General features: G+C 41.1%; 2 protein-coding genes and 1 long non-coding RNA gene across 5 annotated transcripts; 2 read left to right on the forward strand and 1 right to left on the reverse strand.

The window, feature by feature from the left end:
• Positions 1-292: 292 nt before the first annotated feature.
• Positions 293-3,890, forward strand: CDKN2AIP (CDKN2A interacting protein). Of its 2 annotated transcripts, none has more exons than XM_074353388.1 (3): positions 293-761; positions 1,215-1,314; positions 1,757-1,895. In XM_074353388.1, the coding sequence occupies exons 1-3, from the start codon at positions 487-489 to the stop codon at positions 1,763-1,765; spliced, it is 384 nt and encodes a 127-aa protein (XP_074209489.1). In that variant the 5' UTR covers positions 293-486; the 3' UTR covers positions 1,766-1,895. The 2 variants fall into 2 exon arrangements, with proteins under 2 accessions (XP_074209489.1, XP_045371459.2); XM_045515503.2 differs by having other exon boundaries at positions 294-761; positions 1,215-1,345; positions 1,757-3,890.
• LOC105067694 (uncharacterized) lies at positions 1,653-21,408 on the reverse strand. Of its 2 annotated transcripts, XR_012502398.1 has the most exons (5): positions 21,301-21,408; positions 20,992-21,202; positions 15,209-15,289; positions 3,068-3,131; positions 1,653-2,903 (listed from the first exon to the last, which is right to left on the reverse strand). It is a non-coding gene; the product is annotated as an uncharacterized LOC105067694 (long non-coding RNA). The 2 variants fall into 2 exon arrangements; XR_012502397.1 differs by having other exon boundaries at positions 20,992-21,308.
• On the forward strand, positions 21,303-27,514 carry ING2 (inhibitor of growth family member 2). The gene is made up of 2 exons (XM_074353389.1): positions 21,303-22,187; positions 26,694-27,514. Exons 1-2 carry the CDS (start codon positions 22,016-22,018, stop codon positions 27,362-27,364), a joined length of 843 nt encoding a protein of 280 aa, XP_074209490.1. The 5' UTR covers positions 21,303-22,015; the 3' UTR covers positions 27,365-27,514.
• Positions 27,515-27,999: the final 485 nt, after the last annotated feature.

Consider the following 27,999-nt stretch of genomic DNA (forward strand, 5'->3'; position numbering starts at 1 on the left):
CCTCACTCGCCCCGGATCCCCGGCCCGGCGGGCCCGGAGCAGCGTCACAAAGCGGAGGAGGGACGCCGAGGTCCGCGCCCAGCCCGAGGGCGCCCCGGCCGAACCCCTGACGACCCGCCCTCTGGGGTCGGGAGGTGCGCGCCCGCCTCCCTTCGCTCCGCCTCCCCTCCCCTCCCCCCGCCGGCCGGGGCCGCAGCGTCGCGGCCGCTCGCGCGCCGCAAAGCGACCTGGGAGAGCCGGCTCGCGCCGGAAGGACGCGCGGGCGCTCGGCGGCGGCGAGGTTATAAAAGGGAAGGAGCCAGCGGCGGGCGGAAGTGGGCGGTTCGGCTGCTCACGGCGCTGTTGTTTGGTGCGTGCGCCTCTCGAGGGGCGTTCTCTGGACGGGCCGCCGGTGCAGGCCGCAGTGACAGGGCCGCTCGCCCCGCGCCCCCCGCCTCCCTCCCGGAGCAGCGTCTGCTCGCGGCCTCCGCGACCTGCAGGCCCAACATGGCGCAGGAGGTGTCGGAGTACCTGAGCCAGAACCCGCGGGTGGCCGCCTGGGTGGAGGCGCTGCGCTGCGACGGCGAGACCGACAAACACTGGCGCCACCGCAGGGAGTTCCTGCTCCGCAACGCTGGGGACTTGGCCCCCGCCGCCGGCGGCGCTGCCTCCGCTAACCAGGAGGAAGCCGCCGACGCCGGGAGCGGGACCCGCAATCGGCAGCTGCAGCAGCTCATCTCCTTTTCCATGGCCTGGGCCAACCACGTCTTCCTCGGGTGCCGGTGAGTGAGCCGGCGTCCCCGAGCAGCTCTCCCCGTTTTGTCTTCCGCCCTGGACTGGGGCCCGGAGCCCTCGGTCTGGAAGGGAAGTGGCGAAGCGCGGGAATCCGCGGGCCCGGCTGCCCTCTAAGGGCGAGAAGGGCGTCTCTGCCCGAAGCCGACATGATTAGCCGTCTGGAGGTGCCCCGGTCGGGTGGGGAGCTGCTGGCGTTGAGCTGACAGCGCTCTAGGGGAGAGGGACACTAGGTTAAATTAGATTGGTAAGGAGGGACCCCGCCTCCCAAACCCCGGGTGTGTGTTTGTGGGGTTCCAGGAAACAAAGTTCGTGGCGGTTGTTTCAGTTTCTTGATTACGACCAGGAAATGCAGTTCCTGTGGCCTGTTTTTGTACTCGAGAGGTGGCAGCTTAGCAGAAATGCTTTTTAAAGTGTCTTCCTCCCCCTTTTTTTTTTTTCAGGTATCCCCAAAAAGTTATGGATAAAATACTTAGTATGGCTGAAGGCATCAAAGTGACAGATGCTCCAATCCATACAACAAGAGACGAACTGGTTGCCAAGGTGAAGAAAAGAGGGATATCGAGTAGCAATGGTTAGCAGATCATAGATGTGAACATACATAGGAGTTTAGAACCTAAGTTTGATATAATTAGGAATGATTGTTACTAATTTTTTTTTAACAAGCTAGACTTTAATACTGTTATTAATCAAGTTGGAATGTTAAACCTAAATTATGTGTCTGTGTTTTATAGTTTCCTTTGACTCTGAGATTTCGAAGTGTTAAATGTCCACGCTGTTGATTTTTTACTATGAGAAATCATTGATGTTAATTCAACGCTGTTTTAAGAAATTAACGAAGTTTTTAAAGAAACTTTTTAAAGACTCTACGAGTCCTGAAATATTTTCACCTTGTGCCTTTATTTTAATATGAGTATCTCTCGTAAATTTTCAGCTGATACGTATGAGGTAGGCTTAGTCACATACCTGTTTTCTTTCTTTTCAGAAGGGGTAGAAGAACCAACGAAAAAACGAGCCATAGAAGGAAAAGGCAATTCTGCAGTTGAGCAAGATCATGCAAAAATTCCTGCCAAAACAGACCGCACATCATCTCAGCAGGAAAACAGCTCAGCGTGTTCGGGGTCATCTACCAAGTCAGAGAGTGGTGGGAACTCGAGTCGGAGCTCTGGCACCCCGAGTCAGAATAGCTCCACAAGTGATGGAGACCGATCTGTTTCCAGCCAAAGCAGCAGCAGCACTTCCTCTCAGGTAACAACGGTAGGTCCCGGAAAAGCTGAATCGGAAGCTCCAGATAAACATGGTTCAGCGTCGTTTGTTTCTTCATTGTTGAAGTCCAGTGTGAATAGTCACGTGACCCAGTCCACTGATTCCAGACAACAGAGTGGCTCACCGAAAAAGAGTGCTTTGGAAGGCCCTTCAGTCTTAGTTTCTCAGAGCATCTCAGAGATCGAGGTGCCCTTGTTGGGCTCCTCAGGAAGCTCAGAAGTAGAGCTGCCACTGTTGTCTTCCAAACCTAGTTCAGAGACAGCTTCAAGTGGGTTAACTTCCAAAACTAGTTCAGAGGCAAGTGTTTCATCATCGGTTTCTAAAAACAGTTCCTCATCAGGCACATCTTTACTAACTCCCAAGAGCAGCACCTCAGCAAACACATCGATGCTGACTTCCAAAAGCACTTCGCAGGTCGCTGCATCGCTGTTAGCTTCCAAGAGCAGCTCCCAGACCAGTGGCGCTCTCATTTCTAAGAGCACTTCCACAGCAGGTGTGTCCCAGCTGGCTTCTAAGAGTAGTTCTCAGACTAGCACGTCACAGTTGCCTTCTAAAAGTGCTACACAGTCAAGTGAGAGTTCTGTCAAATTCTCTTGCTGCAAGTTAACCAATGAAGATGTGAAACAGAAGCAACCTTTTTTCAATAGACTGTATAAAACGGTGGCGTGGAAGTTGGTGGCCGTTGGTGGCTTTAGTCCCAGTGTGAATCATGGAGAGCTCCTAAATGCAGCTATTGAGGCCCTGAAAGCAACACTGGATGTGTTTTTTGTCCCACTGAAAGAACTGGCAGATCTGCCTCAAAATAAAAGCTCTCAAGAAAGTATTGTTTGTGAATTGAGGTGTAAGTCTGTGTATTTGGGCACTGGCTGTGGAAAAAGCAAAGAAAACGCAAAAGCAGTTGCATCAAGAGAAGCATTGAAGTTATTTCTCAAGAAAAAGGTGGTGGTAAAAATCTGTAAAAGGAAATACAGAGGCAGTGAAATAGAAGACCTAGTACTCCTCGACGAAGAGTCAAGGCCTGTAAACTTACCTCCAGCATTAAAACATCCTCAAGAATTACTGTAAACTGTCCAGCATATCACTGCATTCAGTATCTGGTATTTGAAGAGAAAAACTGGCTTACTTTTGTATAATACAAAACACAGGCTTTCACAAATTTTGTATTGCTTTTTTCCAGTTTTGCAGAAAATTTACATTCTAGTTCTTTTCACACAGCGAAAGTTGTAAATAATTTGTGAATGACAGTACAGGTTAAATGGTGTATGCATTAACAGCATACCAGTATGCCATTTTATTTGCTGAAGGAAATACTGTCATCTGTTTTTAATGATACATTAGGTACGATGTGTAGTTCTGTAGAGTCTTAAAACTTTTGTACTACTTTCAATTTGGTGAAAATGTATTCAGTTGTCTACCATGCTTTTTCTTTCCTAGCTGAATAAACCTTCACATTAAAGAAAAGGGGACCATGGTATTTGAATGTCTGAAAGTCTGTGAAGCTTAAGGTTTAAAGAATGTTGCCCATAATGTTGAACTTGTCTGTTAAAGAATAAAAGAAAAAATAGTTGCCTCAGACTATTTTTATGAGAAGTTGTAAGCATTTTTTAGATATAAAGCAGTATAAAGTACTTAAGGTTATTTTATTCTGAAGTTGTTTTAAAATTCACCGTGATTTTGACTGCTGCAGATTCTTTAAGTGGGTTAATTTATGTTTTGAGGTAAAATACAATTTACACTTTTTCTTAAGGACATAAATGTGGGTTTCTATATTAAGCCTATTTTGTGACTACTACTATTAACAGATTGATTTGTTTAGAAATTAAATGCTTTAAGCTATTTTACCTTTTCAAGAAGTTGTGGTTTTTTTTTTTTTCACCCCCTTAAGTCAAAACTGATTCCTGCGAACAGGCTTCCCCCACTCGTCGTCGTAAATTACGACCAGGTAATTTTTCATCGCTGACACACAACTTTTTATGGATAGAGAAGTTAACAGTACAAATCTAGAACTAGATGGTTTTTTTGTTTACAGGCCTCATGGAAGAATACTGGGCAGAATAGGGCAGCCATGCTCAGCTCTTTAATGAGCCTATTCAGTTGAATTGTTTGTTGGTAGTGAAATGAAATGCACTTCTATTACTTACCTGATTCTGACTGCATTACTCTCTGGTGGGGTATTCTATTTCATTTTTCTTCAACTCTAGCCCAAAGTGTTATCTCTGTGGCCCGGCTTTCTAGATGTTGAACTTTGAGCAGTAATGGTGATAATGTACAGAGGAAAATCAGGGAAATAACCTTTTACACGGCAGTTGTATTGGAGTAGGAATATTGAACAAAAGCACAATGTAAGCATGTAGGAGTTATTTCCATTTTATATTCTAGAAATAATAGAGGAGTCTTTATATACTTGAAATAATGAGAATTGTTTTTATTTCACTACATAACTTTTTAAAATGGTTTATGTTTGAGCATGTTAAATTGAACACCAAAGATAAAGTTCATATTCTGTAAACAGGTTGACTATATATTGTGAGGAGCAGTAACATGAGTTGGGAAAGCAGTTTTAATTACCTCAGTTTCCTCAGCCTTGGAATGTGTATTTTGTGGGGCAATGATTACAAGATGAACAAGCCAGATGTTACAAAGAATAGATTTCTATAATATATCTATAATTAGGTGGTTTAGTAATTTCCTAAATTGGCTAAACTTCAAGTTAATATAAAAGTTAGTGAAGACTTCAGTTATAACCTTTTTAGATTGTAGAATTGGGGGAATTGCTTAGTGTAGAAACAAACGTTTAATTTATAAACGTTTATTTGCTATGACCGTATTTAAAAACTTAAAGAATCGCTGATTTAAAAGAAATGTGTGTTTTACAATTCTTCAAGATAGTGTGGTACAGAAGAAGACAAGCTTTGTGATCTTGACGTAGAATCTTGGCTCTGCCTCTAAGTAGGCATGTACCTGGAAATTCAACATTTTAACTTCATCTGTAAAATGAAAGAGCCGCCTTAAGACTGAAGATCAGACAAGATAATACATGTAAAGGGTACCATAGTTTAGTAAGTGTATATGTGTCCTCACTTTCTCACAACCTGATGAGTAACTTCTCATTTGGCCTGTTTTTCAGATGAAACTGAAAAAGTAATGTGGTCAAAGGTCAAATTCAAGCACATACCTGATTCCAGAGTCCAAGCTCTTACTGTTTTGTCGTTTATTTCTCACTTCTCTTAAGTACTTACATTTCTGAAAATCCCCCTCAGTCTGGTTTTCTACCGGTCTTAAGTGACCACATCATTCCAAAGGCTCATTTCCTTCAAGTGAGTCACGTAAGAGGGACTCTCATGTTTATACGCTGCTGCTGTGTAGTACTTGCCTGTCTTGAATATTTCCAACTAGGGAAGTAACCCATGTGGGTGCAGTTGAAGTTGTTAAATAATAATAATTTGCAATCAGTTTACTAAATAAAATAGGATATCAATTTAGGAAATACTGATTTTTCTTCTAAGTCAAGGTGAATTGAGGTCCTGAAATTAATTTTTCTTGATGGTGCTAAAATAGGGAATTTTTTTTAATGGTAAAGTTAGGAAGTTGTTCTTAAAGAATGGTATTTTCATGAGTTTAACCCCAATTTGGGGGGCCTGCAGCTGCTGCCATTGGCTGGGGTAATTGTCATGAGGATATGTGTAATTCCAAGGCTGTTGGTATGTGTTATCAGACGCAAGCTCCATTTTAAATTAGGTGTGAAAGGGCCATCGTTCTCTCTGCCAAGTACAGCTTTTCTTGGTACAGATTTCGCCTTCCTCTTTGGATTCCAAAGCGACTGGTAGTGAGAAGTTAACTAAAGCAAGCATCGTCTGGAAGCAGGTCAATTCTACAACTGTGTGAATAACTTACGGAGAATTGGTAGGCTTTGTCTTCAGTGGTGCTGAAGTCCTACACTGACACTTTGAGACACTGGCAAATCTATGGGTATCTGTTCAAGCATGACTTGAAAAATATTTTCTGTGGTTGATGATTAAAGAAGCTCTTTGTAGCTTTCTACCATTTAAACAAAAATAGATGAGTGCAGAGCTGTCAAGCCATTCATGTTCCTACTACCCCTCTGCAAAAAAAAAAAAAAAAGGAAATTTCACTGAACGCAGGTTAATTGCTGTCCAGCTGGAACCATTCCTTTTCCCTTCCCTATTATCAACTTTACTCTCTCCATTTTTCTGTTTCCCTTCTTTAAAAAGACTACTGAAGGACGATCATTATGTAAAAATACTAATTTTTAAAGTTCTTTTTATCTCTTCCTTTGTGGTTTGTACAGCAAGAAAATGTGTAGTTAGTGGGCAAGTTCCCAAACTAAATTGACTAACTTGGAAAGAAAAAAAGTAATACTAAACAGGAAGGGTTAGATACAGGATACTCTTTTTAGTAAAAACTAGAGATTTCATATGCCGGTGCTTAACAGAAAGCAATCAAATACTTTTTGTGATTTTGAAACATTTATGAGTAGAATCAGTATCCTTGGAAGTCATTAGGAACAACCAAACGGATACAGCATAAACAGCAAGTACAGGGAGCCATAAAACTGCTCTTACGTAGAAGTGGAACTTAAGTATAATGCACAAAACTGGAAGAGAAATGTAAAGACACAGCCACAAGATCAGAATCACCTAGTGTTTTCCTTACGACTAATCTGGACGTTGAAATGATTAAACCTGAGCTCAGAATATGCAATCAGTGGATTTCAAGCTCTCTTTTAGGCATATTTCTTCAAAGAAAAATGGAGCCCTGGGTGTGTGAAAACAGGAGCAGACCTACTTTGGTTGAAGGAGGGCAGCCACACCCCAAGGCTGAATTCCTTCTACCTTTCTCAATTCCTTGGCTCCTCCTGGGACTGAACAGAAGGAGGATTAGCAATTGTGAGGCCTGGTGTAGATGGCAGCTTCCTTCTGCAACAGGTAGTGGATGTAAGCAGAAAGCCACCAATTACTAAATGGAACTAACCTGTTTTTAAGCAATAAGCAATATTAGAATTCACAGTTAGTAGGGACCCAGGTCAGGCTTAAGGGAACATCACATAAATTAACATTTATATAACACTAAAAATAGTTACCATTTCTTTTTGTGAAATATAATTGCAGAAGTCCATAAAGTCCAATTATTAAATGCCAACATAACAATTACCTAGGTCAAAAATAAAACTATGTCAGCACTGCAAGAACTCACCATGTGTAAATGTTGAAGTAGGGACTCAGACCTAGTGTTCTTTTAGAAGACTAAATAATTACCTGGTTCTAATTTAATGAATCCTGTCTCATTACTCTTTGCCATTTGTATATTAAATATTTTTCTACACTTGCTGAGGGAAAAAAATGGTTCTCATGAATTAAAAGCTAATAAAAGGTCCACAAAAGCATCTCAAGTTTGTCTTACCTGTATGTGCTGTCGTGGATTATTTAATGAAAGAATCACATGCCCAGTAACTTGCAGTTTGGAAACCAATGTTGGGTAAAGAGGTGCACCTTTGTCCTCATTTTTCATTTCAAAAAATTGAATGCAATTAACAAGACCTTTGATATAGGTACAGTAGGTAAAATAAGAATAATACCATTCTGAAAATACTCCTCCCTTCCCCTGAAATTCACAGTCCCCAGCAGTCATCCTGCCATTATGACTCATATAGGGAAGGAGAGAAGGGTAACGTGACTTTGGGGAAGTCCATACAGGGTTAGCCAAGAAGTAGAAATCCCCCATTCCAGCCCTACTAGATTTTGAGGAGGCAGGTAAAGAAGGGAAGGGGGCATTCGAGACAAGTGGGTCATGACCTCTCGTCCCCGGCATGAGCTTTACCTGTGTCAGTATTGCAGCGGTGGGAGTAATGACAATTTCCATGTAATGAGCCGGCCTCATTTACCCCCTGACTAATCAAAGAATGCATCCCTCCTTAGGAAGGTCCAAGAGATGGAAACAAAGAGGGCTTGAGTAAGAAATCCAGAGTCACTGGGTTGCATAACACTTGGGGCCAACGTTCACATGGACTACACTGAGGTCCCTTGGAGTTGTGGAACAAGGTGGCCCTTTTTGGAAGCCCTGAGATTGCTGCATGAGTAAACCTAGAAAACCCTTACTTTAAAAAACTAGTATAAACTAAATATTAGTGGTTCAATGAAACATGGATAGCATAAAAATTCTAACTGTTCTTGGGTGTAGCATATGCTAGTTATCTGATGATCCGATTTTTCTGAATGCTTTGAAGATAATGTCAGCAGAAACTGGACTATGTGGCAAATACTTCATCACAGGAACTAGCTGAACAAGTATCTTTGAGGCCATGGAGAAAATGTTTTGACTCCAAGTAACAAGATGCTTGGGTCTAAAAAAGAAATTGAATATTTGGAAAAATCATGTTGATAAACATCCTGCAATGTTTCCACTGCTGTTTGGCCCTAAGAATGAGGAAAGATTTCTGAGAGTCTCAAGTCTTACTGTAAACCTCCTGGAAGAACTACAGACATTGTGGAACATGTTGACCCTCCCCTCCAACACCACTCAACAACTCAGCGAGGTACCCTGCCTCTGAACCTTCTGCTCAGCTTGAGGACTTCACTTTGCAAAAAGAGGAGGAACTTTGTAAACAGCAGTCTGATAGTGTGCACTAGAGGAGATTCCTGATCTCTCTCTAGACAAGTTCAGTATTTCTGCAAAAGAAAAGTATCTCACTGTAGCTCAGTGGTAAAGTGCATGCCTAGATGTGTGAGGTCCTGGATTCACATCTCTAGTCCCCGGTACCTCCACCAAAAAAAAGTCTGCTACTCACAGACAATGAAAATTTTGCAGCAATGCTCAAGTTAAATGAGCAAGCTTTTGGGAGCTTCACAAGCATCAAGAACAAGGACCAAAATGGTCTCATTTCAATTGAAAATGACATCTGGGAGTGTGTATTTCAAATTCACTCCAGGACCAAGTACTTGCACAGCCAAAATAAGCACAGGGTCCTTTTAAAGAGGCAAATTTTACTCTTTATTTGCAGTTTCAAAAATATTTTTTATGCACAAGTAGGCCTATAAAAGAGATTTAGAAACCAACACATCAACAATAATTTTGTAACTACTGAGCTTATATATGAGTCTGATCATTTCACTCAATAAGAAAATGTTTTTACAAAGTCTTATAAAAAATTGTTTTAGAATCTATTTTTATTAATACTGCTTTGACTGATGGTTTTAAATAGCTTCACTATTGAACATTGTCAATATATTTTCATGCTGTAAGTAACATTAATTAAAATCTATTTATAAAATGTTATGGTAGCTCACAGAGAAAAAATGTGACAATGAGTGTGTATATGTCCATGTATGACTGAAAAATTGTGCTGAACACTGGAATTTGACACAACATTGTAAAATCATTATAAATCAATAAAAAAATGTTTAAAAAAATCTATTTATAACCTTAACTTAAAGTCAATCTACCGAGACTACCTTTAAGAAATTAAATCCCAATTTTGGCTTAAACCAGTTATTTGCTTTATTGTGTTTCCCTTATGACTTTAAAAATTTATGAAAAAGAATTATTTATCTCCAGAAAAAAAAGCTAAATTTAATTATTTTTTAAGAGAACATTTGGCAAAAATCACTTTTAGTTTTAAATGTGGGGAAAATACTCTGGCACATATCTGTATTATATAACACATACCACAGCTCACTACCCTCTTACACAGTAGAAGTCCGTAATAAGAGTTGTAGGTCAACTTGGGTAAGATTTTAAAAAATCAAATATGAAATTCAAAAGTAGGAAAAACTAACTTACTCTACCTACACTACTGATGTCTTTTAACATCTTAGTATCTTTGTGGGGAAGGGGAACCACAGAGTCAAACCACCTAGGTCTGTAGTGGGCAGCGTTGCCTGGGAAGGTTCAGGCTCAGGAGAAAAGTCCAGAGAGAGGGTCATGGGGCCAGAAGGGGGCAGCATTAGGGCACTGATTTCTTAGGAAATAAACAGAAACACAGAAAACACATAAACCTCTTATTCAATAAACATGTATTGGGCCTGATATGCCAAACACCTAAGGAATTTACTGGAGAATGGAATGGTGCTCACAGGTATCAAAAACAAAGTTGCTTACTTCCAACATCACCTCTAATTTAGCTCAACAGCATGATCTCTTCCAAATATCCAAGTAAGCCTTTTAACAAACATTGTATTTTTCTGTTACTTCTCACTTATGGCTCCTCTTCCTGTTATTAGTCCCACCTTTGGATGGAGGATAGTTCAGGTAGGGCTCTGGTCATTTCTAAGTGGAGCAAAGAAATGGTCACTATTGGCCTCACCTTTCTTAAAATTATAGACAGTATGTCAGACATTTCTCTTAACCAATGTCATTGTAGGAATGTATTTGTTTGTTTGTTTTCCTCTGGGATTGCAAGGCCTAAATGATTTATTATCTGGTCCTTTACAGAAAAAGTTTGCCGACTCTTGCTCTAACCCATCATTATCCTTCTTCAAACAAACTCAAAAGATTCCAGACCGTAGTACATGCTTCTTCCATCACCCTGGCCTCATTCTCTTCCTCTTCCCATCCTCAGGACTTTAATACTTGCTGCATCCTTTACCTAGAATGACTTTAAAGGTTCATTCTCATCCTTTAGGTCTTACCTCGTATCACTATCCAGAGTGAATCTCTCTTACTCCCAGTACTCACAAACCCCTCTTTATTTCTTTAATTATCTTACTTAATTTTTGCTTAGTCATTATCTGTTTCCTCCACTACAATGGAAGCTTCATGAGGCCGGGCAACTTACTGTCTTGTTCATCAGGGGTCACTTAGTAGATGCTCAATAATGTTTAAAATTATAGTAAAATACACATAACACAAAATGTGTCATTTTAAAGTACATTCACATTGTTGTGCAGCCATCACTACCATCCATCTCCAGAACTTTGTCGTCCTCATCCCCCCCACCCCGCCTCAGCCCAGCAACCACCATTTCACTTTCTATCTATGAATTTGACTATTCTACGTACCTCCTACAAGTGGAATTATACAGCATGTGTCCTTTTGTAACTGGCTTATTTCACTTAGCAGAATGTCCTCAAGGTTTACCCATATCGTAGCATGTGTCAGACCTTTGTTCCCTTTTAAGACTTCCTTTTCCTTTATGTGAACATATCACATTTTGTTTTTCTATTCATCCAGTGATAACACTGTAGGGATTTCTTAATTCTGAAAAAATCTTATCAATAGTAAACACATCCTGGGTCTCTTAACTTAGGCTTAACTGAGCTTTAAAATTACAACTAATATACAGTTAATATATTCTTAGTTTTATATCTAAAATTCCCAGTAGCGAAACCAAGAGAGTAATCAGCAGCAAACCCCAGGGATTTTGTAATAAGACAGTCTTTAGAAAGCATAGGGTGGGCAGCTTTTGTTTCTTTCAATTTTTTTTTGTTATGGAGTATATTAAGCATATATAAAAGCAGACAAAATAATATCATGAACTCCTATATAATCATCACCCAACTTAACATCTACAAACTCATTGTCAATCATATTTCATCTGTAACTTCATCAACTACCCTACTTCCTATATTATTGTGAAGCAAATCATTTGTCTCTAAGTATTTCAGAAGTCTCCCTAAATGGTTTTGATTTCTTAATATGTTATCAGGGAAATATTTTTCAGCCGAATTTGTTTACAATGGTATCAGATACATGTCTCTAACTTCGTCATATAATTTGATGGAAAGCACTTTATTAATAAAATACCAGAGTATTTTAAAGGATTTATAAATGTCTGATTATTTCAAGAATGCAAACCCTGAAGAAAAATTTGCCAACATTTAGCTACACATGAAAATGACAAATGTGGGGCCACAAGGTGACTAGACTTCTTCAAGTGACTGGCAACTAGGCAGGGAATCAGAGACAAGGCTGTGGTTTTCCACTTCAGTGAGTAAAGAATTACGAGGAGCTTGTCTAAAAAGCAGATTCCAGGGCCCTGCTTCTGCGATTTCTTGTTAAGTCACACTAGGCTACGGTGCAGAAACATGCATTTCCAGTAACTGCTGAAGATCATTCTGATGGAGAGGGTTCAAAACTGGCTGGAAACCCCGCTGCTAACTCTGCCTCTGATCTGCTTCGTGGCTTTGCCATTTGACATTTGTGCCTCTTATTCAGTATTCCTCCTGGTGAAAATTTTCACGGACAGACCAAATAAACGTACAACCATCATCCAGCTTTGCCTTGCTTTTAATTCTCTACTTTGAATGACACATTTTCTCCACAAGTTTACGTGACCATATAGTGTTCTACTGTCTCACTTGTGAGTATGGTCAGTTTTCACTGTCTTTGGGAATTTTGATTACTTTATTGGTTTCCAGGAGCAACAATCTCAGCAAATCTGGATAACATTGGCCTGAGTAATTTATAATACATGTGCATTCAACACTACTAAAGAAAAGAAAAAAGGTAAGGCTATATTATCTGTTTTGGTAATATTCATAAGTTCCTTTGCATCAGGCTATGTTTATTACTAAAGCAGAATACAAATGCAATTTTGTTCAATTTTCTTAATTTCAAAACAGCACCTAAAGCAGCGATGCTTTTTATTAATTAACATTTTGTGCTACCTAATTAAAATTTCAATTTCACAGTCATGGAGCCAAGACTGAGGGAAAAACTGAAAGAATAAGTGGCCTGAACATGAGGAAAATGTAATAGAGGAAAACAAAGAATAAAGGAGCGCTGGATTTCAGTCATTTCTCTAATCACATCAAGTGGCAGTGGTAAACTGAAGAGGACTGGAATACGCCATCCCCAAATATGCCACTTTGGCATTTGGATTGTTTTGAGCTGATGGAAATTGAGAAACAGCAGATGCAAGAAAAACTGTTTGCTCTCACCGTTTCTGCCTCAAAGCTGAGCACAAATTTCCCTTTGTGAGGGTGTTACCCTCTCCCGTACCAGGAAGGGAAAAATGTGTATCGCAGGAGATGGAGGTGACATCGAGATAAGTCTACGTAAATGAAACTTCACTAAATCACCCTGCTTCCATCACCTTCCCTAGTGTGTTTACTTTCCCACAATGTACTATGTGCAGAAGCCCAAAGCCCTTTTACTTTGTCTTGTCACTTCTCCACAATTTATCACCCTTTGTTAAGATGGCACATGAGCCCCCGGAGCTTAATTGCTTCTCTAGATAGTTACTTTACATGAAGGGCTCCATGTATGTGAAAAAATTGAAATATTAGCATCAGACAAAATTTGTATGCCATTTCTCCTGTGAGTGTATCCTTTTCAGTCTAATTCGCAGGCCCTAGACACAGAATCTAAGAGGAAGGTTTGCCTCCCCTACATCATTATTTGGGAAATTAATCCACTGGGCATTTGTTCATAGAGTTTTCTTTTAACTAGGCAGAAACAGTGGTAAAATAGAAAGAATTCTGAAGTTAGATAAGCCTGGATTGAAATCTTCAATCTATTGTTTAATGTATGATCTTGGGCAAGTTATTTAAACCCTGTGCCTCAATTTCTGCATCTATAAAACAAAGATGATAAGACTGCTTTAATGTAATTGTGAGGGTTAAATAAGATGAGATATGTAAAATATTTTGATTTGTATTTCTGTTGTTAAAAGATCGGGAAGAGATGAAAGTTTAGGAAGTACGATGGATGAAATGTGAATCTTGAGCTTGTCTCTTTCTCAAGTTGGGGCTAATGGAGAAATACAAAGGGGTCCCACTGTGTTAGCTGGCAGTTTTGCAACTGAAAGAGGAATCTGAGAAGAATACAAGATCCCAAAGAGTATAAAATAAGGCACAGAAGGAAGCAACTACTATTGTGGATACTGGCGAACAATCACAGGAGGAAGGGAGTGGGGAAGGAAAAGAGAAAACCTGCCCAAATATCAATATGTAGCAGAAGATTTTACCCAATAATTCTGCTGGAAGGGGCTTCTATTAAGGACATAATCCAAAACACATAAAAATAACTGAGCACACAGATGGTCATCTCAGCCTTACAAGACAGAAAAACTAAAAGCCTAAACAACCAAAATGTATAAAGTAATTAACCACAATATTATTATGTGATGGAACATTATCTAGTCATCATAAACCATACAGATGAATGTATACATTTCAGCTCAATTCTGTAAAAAAAAAAAGTAAACAGATGGAAAAAAGACTGGAAGGACATACAAAATAGTATTAAAAGTACTTAACTTTGGGCAGTAGACTGAATATTGAAATTCAATGCACTTCTTTTTAAGGCTGCCTATTTTGAAAATTTCTACTCTTAATCTGGGTCATTTTTATAAGCCCCCTCTTAAAAAATACCACCACCACCACAAGAGCAGCAATAGAAGTTTATTCAAAAACCATATGCCTGTAAACCATCTGTAGTGCAGGCATTCTTTGTTATCGATGAAAAGGAGAGCCAGTCACTTCAGGTTTCAGACTGATAGGTGGCCGGTGGTACTTAAAGAGTCTGAGGTCTGTGTTTCCTCCAGTGTGGGAGGGCCTCCTCTGACTCCACAGGGAGAAAGCCTGCCCCCCCCCCCCCCAATAGTAGATTTAGATTCTCAACTGAAGCCTCAGGATTTTGTACTTGGAGCATGGAAGAGAGAACCCTGGGTAGACCTGGAAACCTGTGATTCCCAATAGCCCACATTACCATAAAGGGACCTCAATGTGACTGCCGGAGAGCGTTTCATGTTGAACAGGACCATGTTCATATGTTTGATCATAAGAGATGTAAATCTGATAACTAAATAAGGTGACTTCTCTTTCCCTGGGCCTGGCAAGAGTTTAAAACTATTTCTTTCGATATAGTAGGCACTTTGGTAAGGAAGTCACTAGCAATTTTGAAATTATTTTTGAATCAACATGCCATTTTTCAAAGATTAAGTTAGATAGACTCTTAGTCCAACCCTGTACTACATTTGTATTTTTTGTTATGCATAAAAGTGTTACAAATAGTTTCTACAGATATAATTTAAATATCATGTTCCCTAAATTTTAATTCTAATGTTGTACCCCCACCATTAATGGCTCAAATAATCACTCCTTTCTCTGATTCAATTTCCCCATAACAGAAGGCTTTTTAGCTTCTAATATTTTCTGTACAAAATTTTCCCCATACCTTTATATATTTGTTTTAATCTAATTCCAGTACTTACTTTAGATGAGATACCGGAAGAAAATATTTCTACTGTCACATCAGGCATTTCTTCAAAGTCTTCTCCCTGAAGATGTCATTTCTGTGAGCAAAGGATATTATGCTAAAGTATCTGGAATGAACACCGGTTAGGACAAGCAAAAGCAGCCCCAGGTAGGCTGCAGTTAGATAAGGAAGAAAACAACCTATGTTTTCTCAAGCATAACAAAACAATTGAGGGCAGTCTAGAAGACAAAAGACAATCAGGTAAATTATTTGTTGAATAAATAATTTCAAAACGTGGGTCTTCTGTATTATAGAACCAGCGTATTTAAAGTTACTGGTAGCAAAATAAGGTTTTAATACAATTTTTCAGAAACACACATATTGTATAAAGAGAGATATACTAGTTTCCACAGATAAAAGAGTTAGAGAACCTCAATTTAAGGAAATAGATTAGATAAGCGATTTTTAAAAATTTGTTACCCTCAGAAGCTAAATCAATAGTCACCAAAGTGCTGGATTAAATCAACCATGCCAAGAGCAATTAATGTAACAACAGCCTCAATAAAGCCTCATTAAATAATCAATTAGACTCATTACAAAGAACAAAAGATTTAGCAAAAAGCTCCTGGCCAGAGGCATGAGTTTCATTTTTAAAAGGCCACTTCAACTAGAGCTGAAGGCATGGGGCATTTGCCCTTGAAAATAAATGACAGTCCAAAGGATACATGATTTCCAGTACTTTGAATTTTATGATTATTTTATGACGAGATCGGGCACGTTCAGGGTGGTATGGCCGTAGACTTTATGATTATTTTAAATATTATTCTGGAAACTCTAGTTTTCTTTCAGAGGTAATACTGTTAAATTTGCCACAAGACTTCTCAGAAAAAGTAATTTTATAATACCCCAAATTCTTAATTTTTCCCCCCATGGGTACTTTTCTCCTTTCCAATGATTACCAACCAGAAAGTAAGATTAGTATTTGTTTTAATCTTCAGTTTTAGATGTACACTTATTCATGAGTTGCTGTGTGACCCTGGGCTAGTTACTTGACTTCTCTGGGTCTCCATATCATCACCTGTAAAAGACAAGTTGGCTTAGAGGTGATTTCTAATAGGGATTCTCAACCTCTTCCCCATCTCTCCCTACAGACAGGACAACAGCAGCAGCAGGGGCTCACCCAGCTACTCTCTCTTCCTTTGGGGGAAATCATTGATCTAAGATTAGTTTCAGGTATAAAAAAATCTGAGTCTATATAGTGATAATGAGATTTAAAAAATCTGAAATTGTGCAACCTTGAGATGCATTTTGTTTCTTCGCTGTTCCTTCATCTAACCTCTGTTTCTTTAGCACTGTGCAGGGCTCTGATACAGCAGACATGGTTCTTGAATAAAATCATCTTTTCTAACGTTCTTAGTAAAAAAAAAAAAAACAAAAATGTGTAATTTAAAGAAAGTGAAGTCTATGCTATCACGGCTTTCAATATATTCCACGCATCTCTGTCCATTTGATAAAATTAACAGGAAAATCTCTACAATAAATTAAGAGCAGCATATGAAAGGCATTGCCCCAAGCTCTCAGACTTTCCAAGGTAAGAGGTCAGAGCTTCGTTTACACGTTTTGGCTACTCCCAGATCCTAGGCTATCATTGGGCTTACTGATTATCTGCAAAAACATTTTAAGGTAAGAGAGCTCACTAAGATAAAGGGCTTTCTACGAGGACAGAATGTGCTGGCATCTCTTTTATCACACTTATGGATCGAGCTATGACATTATTTGTCAGGTTAAACAATTTACGTCTACAATATCAACTATTTAATTTTGGACAAATTTATGAAGTTTTTCCAGCAAAATCAGACCAGAATTTCAATTTTGGACGTTAGTATAAAGCCCTCTTCCCTAAATTTTAAACCCTTTATCCTGCTTTTAGGAAACATAATTGCATAATTCAAACTCCTTCAATATTGTGACCTAGTTCCCCCTCTTGATGTTATAAACGGCTCATGTAACTATGGTAACCATCCAGGGAAAACTGAATGTTTTTCTGGTCAGCAATATGCAAAGTATACCATATGTGTTATTTTATTCTCTCTGGGATAACCAAAGTGGGTAATACGTGCTTGCTTTTTCTCTTGGTTATGGGAATGGCATTTTATCATACTGAATTTTCTATGACTATAATCCTAGTGATAGAGTCCTTCATTAAAATATTTTAAGATCATCTTTTGCTGTTAGTAGTCATTCTAATTGCTGAACAGTACTGTAACCTATAATAGGATTAACTGTACACACCAATCTGTGCTTGTCTCCCTTGTAAACTAAATGTGCAGGCTAACAGTACCCATATTTCCAATATTCCATCTCGAAAATCTACATATTTTCTTAACTTTGTCCTTTAGTCCTAGCCAAAGTGTTTCCATAAAGCAAAAAACTAAAATGGAATCATCTTGGGGGTGTACTTAGATACCAAGATTTATTTCCAGTTTTTAGTGATTTTATATGTCTTTGTTTTTGGTCTATTTTTTTCCTACAATCAATGTGTACTACTTATGCAACCAAACAATTAAAAACTGAGCTCAGTGGAGCTGCAGACTGTTAGTATTTTTCCTTGTTGTTATTGCCTGTTGTACTAATGAATTGATTTAAAATTTAAGGTTTTTTTAGTACAATTTAAAATGTTTCACTTAGATCTTTTAGAACAAATTATACTCTAAAACAAATGCTCAGATTTTTAAGGATTTATTTATCTGCAGTAGGTGCAGTTACATTTCTGCAGGGGGATATCAGCTGGTGACCTTTTAATATGAGGATTTTGTTCAGAGTGATTTTCTTGAATTTCCCTAACAATCTAAATATCTTCCTTAGAAAAACATTGCTATCTGCTGCACTGAATTAAATAGGGAATTAACTGCCTCTTACTGGTTTGGAAAAGACCTAACCAAATGCAGTGTGGAATGTTTGGATCCTATTGAACAAACCAAGTGTAAAAAGATTTTAATGAGACAATAGGGAAATTTCAATTGTCTGCATATTAAATGAGAGTAAGATAATTTTTGGATGAGATAATGATATTGTGGATGTTTTAAAAAAATCATCTCTTAGCCGTTCATATTTTAAAAGTATTTACAGATAAAATGATAACAACCCAGCAACAGTAAGGGAGTGCGAAGGGTTAGAGATGGAACTGTTACGGGCTATATATTGATAAAAGTTCAAGGTGGGCGAATGGTATATTAGAGGTCCTATTACCTCTACTCTTTTTTTTTTCATTGTTGATTTCTTTCTATTACCTCTACTTTTGTGTGTGTTTGAAATTTTCCACAATAAAGGTTTTAAAAATATTAAAAAGTAGAACAAAGAAAAAGCATTTCAAATGTGATTGGCCTGACTCAAGCAGAAGTCGAATCTTCTCCAGAGGTATCTTTAGGAATCCTTCAGAACTATTTGTTAGTTTGTTTTTATAGTTTTCTTAGTTTGAATTGGTTACTCCCTCACAATAGTATAAATAAAGGTCTACCAGGGACCCGTTAAACATTTCCTACTATCCTACCAGGTACCCCTTAAAGTAACTGATTTAAAATGAAAGATAACGGTGAGGGGAAGGCATAGCTCAGTGGTAGAGCACATGCACGAGGTCCTTGGTTCACTCCCAGGGACCTCTATTAAAGTAAATAAATAAATGAGCCTAATTACCACCTCCCCAATAAATAAATAAATAAGAAACTGCCACTTTAATAAATAAATAAATGTAATGCCAGGTACTTCTACTAATTCGGGGGTATTATCTTTTTTAAGGTTACTTTATGGTAGAAAATATGTAATGAAAAGCAAATAGATGTCTTTTTGCTTTATTCATAGGATTAAATATCACCTTAACTGTATATTGTGGAGAACCGGGGACTTTTAAATATTGCATTTAGCATAGTATAGCAACCCAATTTGAAAGGCCCCAAATTTCCAGGTAAGTGATTACTGAGGAGAAAGAACATGATAAATAACCAAGGTCAAGGGTTGAATTTGAGGAGTACGGTGGTTTTTTTTTGTTTTTTTTTTTTTAACTCTCCCCACAGAGTCTGCTTTCACAAGTATGGCAGGAAGAAGCCTTTAACTTTTATAAATTAATAGAGCAAGAAAAGCACATGTCTGGAATAATTCATATAGACACACATGTATACACATATAGGAGTGTTCTTTATAGGTTTAGATCAACACAAGCTGAAAAATCATTGTTTGGACTCTGCTTCCTTTCAGCCTGTTCAACAGAATTATGAAAGGTGAAAAGAATGCTGTAAAAGGCCTTCATTTCCACACATCCTTCCTTCCTCTCTTCCTGTTCTAGGTTCCTGGAAGGAGTGCTCTAGGTACTCCGAACCACTGCCTTTTCTCTCTTCTAGTTTCTAACCTTGTGTAATATCTGCCTGCAGATCCCTGAATAAAATCCATACGTGCATTTTGTGTCTAATCTGAATCAATAAATAATAAGGCACTTGCTTTATTTTGGGCCTTCAATAAAAAAAAAACTAGCTGATTCAAATCTGAGTAAACAAAAGTAGTAGGGTCTTGAGAGGAAAAATAATTCAATCCTTTAAATTTTTTTTTTTTATTTTTGGTGTTTTTTGGGGGAGGGACGTAATTAGTTTATATTTTATTTTATTATTTTATTTTATTTTATTTTATTTTTAGAGGAGGTACTGGGGATTGAACCCAGGACCTCTTGCGTGGGAAGCATGAGCTATCCCCTCCCCCACTTCAATTCTTAACTGTGATTTGTTTTTTGACAAGATGGGGCTGGGTCATCTGAAAAATTTAAATAGAATGACAACAGTAAAATCTCTAGATGGTTCTCAGAAATACAAGACACTACTGTCTGGGTTGACTTATAATATTCAAGTGGTAAAACATCAAAGTGTCACAGAATAATAACACAATCTCCAAGTCTTGTGTAATACATATACATATTTTGCTCCCAAGTCGCAAATTTCCAAGAGTGCTTTGTTTCGGTTTCAAATTTAAAATATCCTCTGGATCAAGGTCTAGATTTCTCTTTGCATGTCAGCGGTTACTTACTATTAACAGCTGTTACAAAAGTGCTGTAAATAGGTGACCACACAGGCGCACCACCGCTGCGAACCAACTGGATATAAGAAGAAATCCAACTGTATCACCCACTCACATTTGGTTTTTAGCCTAAAGGTACTACTCACAATAGTGTTTGTTTACATAGGCATTCCATTAAAATTCTCTGTGTATTCGTTCTCTTTACACCCATTTCTTTCCAAAAACACACGCTATGATATACCCTGAGACCATGTGGAATTAAAATCGGCTCCTCTGCTGGGCATTTCATTTAACATCAGACGGAATTGAAACCCTGGCAGCCGACCACGTAGATGAGGACGCGGGCCTGACTACTGGTTAGGTTTTTCTCGCGTCTCAGTTACCCCTCGTCCCTCCAGTGCTTTTCAGTCTCAGGGTAGAAACAGATGTAAAGGCGGCGGTGCCCTTCACGCCACTGGGAGACCTCGCCGACGTTTCATGCTTAAACATTCTCGGGGGGGTGGAAGGACATTTTTTTTTTTTTTAAGGTTGTCTGTTGGCCAAGGTAAGGGGCAGAGCCAGCCTATATTAAACGAGATTCCTCATGCGCCGGAGGGTGGGCAAAACCTGCAAGGTCCCCGGGCGGCGGGAGGCCCCGCGTCTGAGGAAGGGAGCGAGCGCGCCGAGGTCAGGAGGGAGATTCAAACGGCGGGCGGACTACGGAAGAAAGGACCCGCACGGCGCCGCGGGGGCACCGCCTACCTCCGGGATCAGTCCCCGGTGCTCCGGGAGCCCGAATGCCGCGGCGGGAGGACGGAACCCGCGGGGAGGAGGACACAGCCGCCGCGCATGCCCGGAGCCGCGCCCGCAGCCCGCCGGCAGAGTCGTCCCCACAGGCCTCCCTCCGGGCCGCGGCGGAAAGCGTCCGCGTGCTGCTCCTTTTAAGGATGGCGAGGGGCCGCGCCAGATCCACCTGATGGGGAAAGAGTCGGTAACCCCGGGCCGGGGGAGCTGGGCCTGGCTTCCCCCTCCCTGGGGGAAGGACGGAAGGAGGGAGTCAGCCACCAGTACCCGCAAGTCCCATTCGGACACCGAGCGAAGAGGCGAGCTGGACAGTGCTTCTCCTTTAAGAGGGGGCGGGGCGCAGCCTGCCGTTTGGCCGCCCTCCGCACCCTCCCCGCGGGCCGAGAGTTGACAGACCAATCGCCCGGGTGGCGGAGGGAAGGCGGGAGAATGCGAACCCTTCGGTAGGGCGGTAGGGGCGGGCCCCAGGCCTTATTAGGAGGGAGTCCTGCGCAGGCGCAGAGGCGGCCGCCGCCGGAGGGGCGGGGGCAGTCCAGTGAGAGACTCTCCGACAGGCACGGAGGGTGATTGGGAGGAGAGGGGGGCAGCGAGAGGCTTGTCATGGGGATCCGAGCTGCGAGACGGCATTGGTAGCATCTGAGGACTCCGAAGGGGACAGGAAGTGTCAACGCCCGGGACCCCGACGCCAGCTCCGCTGGGGGGATCCCCGCTGCTCTAGTCCTGGGGAGGGAGGGGGAAAAGGAGGGAGCCCTGATCTCGCCCCGCCCCTGGGCTTGTTACCGCGGGGGCGGGGAGTGAAGGCTTCTTTTGGGGGGAGTGGAGATCGGGGGACTCGGCTGTGCCCTCCTGAGCGGCTGCCGGTGTCCCCGCGGCGCCGGGCTGCGGAGCAGAGGAGCCGCGGCGGCCGTGACTGTTGCATGTGTGGCTGCTGGATGCGGAGGCGGCGGCGGCGGCGGCGGCGAGGAGCAGCAGCGGCGGCAGGATGTTAGGGCAGCAGCAGCAGCAACTATACTCGTCGGCCGCGCTCCTGACCGGGGAGCGGAGCCGGCTCCTCACCTGCTACGTGCAGGACTACCTCGAGTGTGTGGAGTCGCTGCCCCACGACATGCAGAGGAACGTGTCCGTGCTGCGAGAGCTGGACAACAAATATCAAGGTAGGGGGCCGCGGGGCTGCCGGTGTGGCTCCTCCCCTACTCGGGTCCGCTGGCCGCCGGGCACGGTCGCTCGGAGCCTGCCCGGGGAAGTGTCACTTTTCATTTCTCCTGTGTCAGTCTCCCCGAGTGCACAGAGGGGTCTGGTGTGTGGGACGGGGGAGCGGGGCAGGAGACCGGGTTCGCGGCCCTCCCTTCCCCCGCTGCGGTCGGTGAGGACTTCTCTGGGGTCTCGAGGGTGGGGGTGGGGGGCCGCTCGTCGGCCTCCGCTGCAGACCCAGCGGCTGCAGCTGGTGTGGAGGGGAATCAGCCATTTTAAGCAGCAAGCATTTGTTCCGGTGCTTGCCTGCCCGGTGCCGCAGACCCTCCTGCCCTGGCCAGGGAGCGTGAAGCCGGGAGGGGACTGCGGGGAGTGAGCGGCCGGCCGCCGCCGCCGGACTTCTGCTGGTCTTGGGGGCCTGGCTCTCCCCACCCTCCTTGGGCCCCCATCCCCTGAGAGCAGATGCATTGGAACGTGCAGGGGGGAGGGGGCGAGAGAGGGCTGGGAAGGCGGACTCCGGGGAGGTCCCTCCCTCGGCTCTCCGGCTCGGGAACGGAGGAGTCCCTTCCCCTCTGCTGCCCCAGGGAAAGTTCCGGGCCGCAGCCTTTCCCAGCTCCTTCAAACGAATGGTTAAAAGGCTGGGGGGTCCCTGCGGGGGAAAGAAGAGGGGTGTGTGTGGCGGGGAGGCACCCCCCCCGCCCTCGGGGCGGGGCCTGCTGCCGTGACGTAGGACTTGGGAGGGGCGCCGACGGGCGCGCTCCCGCCCGTCTGGAAAATGGCTGGTCGCGGGAAGGCTTTGGCGAAGCTGGCTGGTTGGGAGGGGGTCGGAGCCGTTTGGGACGTTAGCTCGTCCTCAGCAGAGTTAGTGTTAGGATTTGGGACATGTTTATTGTGATTCCTCGACTTTTCCCCAATCCTCGATCACGACGAAGACACAGCTACTGGAATCCTCGCTGACCCTGGCCTCGCGTAGGTTCCGGGCCTTGCGTCACTTCCGGGCTCCTGGAGGCTGTGAGCTGGTTGACTGGGCAACCGCTTGGCGTCCCTTAACCCTTGGGTCCGTCCTCCGCCAAGTTTCAGTGATGAGGCAGAAGCTGCCCTTTGTGATCAGACCCAGGAAGCCGGGACAGGGACTCAACCTTCCTAACAGTATTATTTATTATTTACCGTTGGAGGCCCTTGCGCCTGCTACTGGGAGGGGAGGAGCTTAAATGCGGAGCCGTTTGCTTTTAATAACCCTGAATCAAGGAACAGACTTAGGGCATAATGTGGAATCAGCCATATGGGCTTTAAAAAATTAACTTCTTGGACGCATTCTGTGTTTATAGACACGTCACTCATCCTATGATTTAATCTCTTGAGGACCCCAATTGTGGGTGATATTTTTGGGCCTTAACATGTTAGAACATTTAAGTGCCTGTGTTTTTTTTAATCTATACTTTATTTCTGCCTTTTGAACCCATATGATTGAGAGGACTGATCTGTTAGGGGGGAAGCGAATTAGTACAGATTAATTACTGTATTATCAATTGCTGTACCAGATCCAGAACATTATCTCATTTAATCTTAACCCAATAAAGTAAAAATTCATTTTGAAGACAAATACAATTTTACAAGGAGTTTAGCTAACTTGTTCAGTTACGTGGGGAATGTTTAACTCCACAGATTTGGCTACTTCAGGTGCACATCCTTGTTTTTAAACTAAATTTTTTTTTAATAAAAGCTCTCCATATAAAATAAACAACTAGGACTTACTGTATAGCACAGGGAACTATATTCAATTTCTTGTAATGAGCCATAATGGAAAAAAACTGGAAAAAAAAGTATGTATGTATATGTATAACTGAATCGCTTCGCTTACCTGAAGCTAATACTGTAAATTGACTACACTTCAATAAAAAATAAGAATTAAAAAAAAAGGGGAAGAAAAGCTCTCCAAAGGTATTTTTTGTAGATAAACATGGAGCACATACATGAATTGTTACTTTAAAATGTTACATGGTGCTTAAGAATTGTATGTTTAACATTTTTTTTGTTTTTCAAATAATAATAACTCTGAAGTTCATACAGCTTGCTGGTTTTTACATTTCTTTGAAGATATGTTTGCCTTCACAAAAGTTAACCTATTTTCTTTTCATTTGAATTGGGGAGGAACAATTTGTTACAGGGAAATCTGCATCTTGACCACCTAGAAATGACAGAAGTAATTTTGGTAACATGAGAAACAGTATTAGGCGTGAAAAGATCAAGAGATTAGAAATTTTTTTTTGTCCCATTTAGATTGTACTTCATTTTCAAGCATAATATAAAAACAATGATTTAATTTTTACTCGTGCACATGCTTACTAAGCTCAACTTTCATAGTCTCCAGCTACTAGCTTTATGTACTTGTGTTTTCTTGGTTTATGTTTCATGTTTTCTATTTTTTTGCTAGGTCTTAAGTATTTTCTGTTTTTAGAGCTAATACTTATAGAAGTATTTTATGATATAAATTATATAGGCAGTGAAAGAAATTTCCTACCTATTTGACACACTTCGGAAATTACTAAAGAACCTTAAAAGTAGCCTTAAAAATTTTTAAAGTCAGAGAAGTGAAGAAAACAACTTCACAGTTGAATAAAGTATATATTATGGGAAATGGCTATTAGAGAACCTCAATTTTTGTTCCAATATTCTTGTTCATAATTTTTTAGGTGAATAACCTTTGAAGTAAAATTTAATGCTTAATTTCAAGTGCCTTCCATGCAGCTGAGTAGAAAGTGCTTGGGTGCCAGAGCCAGACCTACACATCTGGCAGAGTTCAAAGTCTGGGGTTGTTACCTGTTGAGCTTCGTTTTCTTCACATCTGGAAGCGATGGCTTCCTCGTGGGATTGCTGTGGGGTTTAGTGCGAGATCACGTAGAAGGGGCTCAGTGAGTGTTCGTTTCCTTTCTTCTTTCACTCCATGATTAAGATGTCTTAAAATTGTGACTATTTTTCCTCATGTATAGTATCAGTATGCTGGTATGAAATAATATATTTAGCTTCTAATTTCTGATTATTAGATATAAAATATTTGAAATATTTGAAGATTTGCCTTTATTTTTTAAACCTCAAATTTTGTGTGTCTGAGGGAAAAATATATAATTTCCTTATTTTTCTTGGAGGAAAAGTGCATTCTTATAATACCCGCTTACATACCTAACTGGACAAATGGGCTAGATGTGAGCTTTATTTAAAAATATGCTAGGCAGGTATGAGCACCCTCAAATGTATAGTGGCGCATTGTCATGTACGCCAGGTTAAGTCGTTGTCCGTCAAGTGTGAGTACCTACAGTTTCCAGGGAGAAGCTAATTCATAAATTGTGTTGAATACTTGCTCCGTGTTCCCTTGCTTGCAGATATCCCCAGTGTATGCACTTTACTCATCTAACATCTCTGTTCTTATCCTTCAGTAATGATACTGGAAGATAAAACAGTGGTACGGCATGTGCTGTGATAACTTAGAGTTAATATAAAAATTAACTTTCTCCACCTTTACTAAGACAGAACTCAGACAGCATTATATTATATATAAGAAATAGAACAGATATGAATAAGAAACTTAGGTAAATTTTTGGTGACATCGAGAACTTTATTTTCAGATTTTTATATAGCTTCTAATGACTCAGCCATTTTAAATTGATTTAAGTGTGTCCCACATGCTATACAATACCTAAATCAGCAGTTCAGAAAGCTTAGTACCAACTGCTGAGTTATCTACAAAAGCACAGTGGTCCGATGCTGACTTGACTGTAATTTCGTTAGTAGCTTAGTCAGTTTGATGCCAGAACCTGAACCTGCATCTGCTCTGGAAATAGTTTGATTTTCAGACTCTCCCTTGTGATGAAATAAAAGAGCCATTAGAACTCATATGATGGGAAATGAAGAGTTCTCTGTGTCAGCTTTGCTTAAGAATGTCCAGGGGGTGATAGGAAAGTAAAGGTCTAGTGTCTGGAGTCACGTAGCAGCTCACTGATTGAACTGTGAATCCTGTAAGCACAACTGGATGGTCATCTGTAGCCTAGTCCTTGCACTGTCTTTAAGTTTTATGACCAGAGCCCAGCATGGAAATTTTATAGACAGGGCTGTTATGAGGTTCAACTGAAGTACAGGAGATATTACACTCAGTGGACTCTGAAGTGGCAGAGAGGGTTCCGGCGTGTGTAAAAGGCTTGATTAGCCGCACATCTCTTCTCCTTTCTAATATAGAATAGTGAATATTAGAGAGTTTGTGTTCATTCTTTTCTGAACATACTTTTATACTGGATAATATGTGGTCTTTGTATGGGAAATAAAATGTTTTTAATGCATTCATACTATGAAGGAGTGTGGTTTTATGGTTTGAGTTCATTCTAACTGCACCAGTTCTGTGAAAAATAGCTACCTTGAGAAACGTTATACATGCGCCAACACACGATAGCGTTCTGATTTTTCTTTTCCATTTTTAGAAACATTAAAGGAAATTGATGATGTCTATGAAAAATATAAGAAAGAAGACGATTCAAACCAGAAAAAACGCCTCCAGCAGCATCTCCAGAGAGCATTAATCAATAGTCAAGAATTGGGAGATGAAAAAATCCAGATCGTCACGCAAATGCTCGAATTGGTGGAAAATCGGGCAAGACAGATGGAGCTGCATTCACAGTGTTTCCAAGACCCCGCCGAAGGCGAACGAGCCTCAGATAAAGCAAAGATGGAGTCCAGCCAACCAGAGCGCTCTTCGAGAAGACCCCGCCGACAGCGGACCAGTGAGAGCCGTGACTTGTGTCACATGACGAATGGGATTGAAGACTGTGACGATCAGCCACCTAAAGAAAAGAAATCCAAGTCAGCCAAGAAGAAGAAGCGCTCCAAGGCCAAGCAGGAGAGGGAAGCTTCACCTGTTGAGTTTGCAATAGATCCCAATGAACCTACATATTGTTTATGTAACCAAGTGTCTTACGGGGAAATGATTGGATGTGACAATGAACAGTGTCCAATTGAATGGTTTCACTTTTCATGTGTTTCACTTACCTATAAACCAAAGGGGAAATGGTACTGCCCAAAGTGCAGGGGAGATAATGAGAAAACGATGGACAAAAGTACTGAAAAGACAAAAAAGGATAGAAGATCGAGGTAGTAAAGGCCATGCACATTTTAAAGGGTTATTTGTCTTTTATATAATTCTTTCAGATTTACTTTGAGGAAATGTTTTAGGGTAAATGCATAAGACTATGCAATAATTTTTAATCATTAGTATTAATGGTGTATTAAAAGTTGTTGTACTTTGTCTGTGACCTTAATTTTCTGCACTGAGTTACCAAATACTTTAAAGCAGGTAGTCTTCAGATCACTTGATGGAAGGAGCAGGGGATAGGGAAGGGTGGCGTGAACATGATAAAAACTTCACAAACCATGCCTATTTCATTTTCACTGAAAACTGCAATGCTGATTTTGGGGTATACACCAAAGTTTTGCTAGCATTTTTGTTCTATGTGCTTGAAAAAATTTAGATATAGCTGGAGTTCTCTGTAAGCATTTAGATTATCTTGGGTAATTTTAAAAAGGAACATACATCACTCAGAGCTGCTTTCTCCCTGGCCCCATTTCTACATACATGTGTTCATCTCTAGTCTTCCAAGAATTTAAGGAACTAGAGATAAGAATAATTTGGGATTCCATGTGGAATAATGTGCTCTTATTAGAGTATTTGCTGCTGTATTTTCCTTAGTAGCATTTTGATACACTGGCAGTAGCCCATTTATAAAGGCCTGG

Source organism: Camelus bactrianus, chromosome 26, assembly GCF_048773025.1.
Source record: "Camelus bactrianus isolate YW-2024 breed Bactrian camel chromosome 26, ASM4877302v1, whole genome shotgun sequence".
NCBI lineage: Eukaryota > Metazoa > Chordata > Mammalia > Artiodactyla > Camelidae > Camelus > Camelus bactrianus.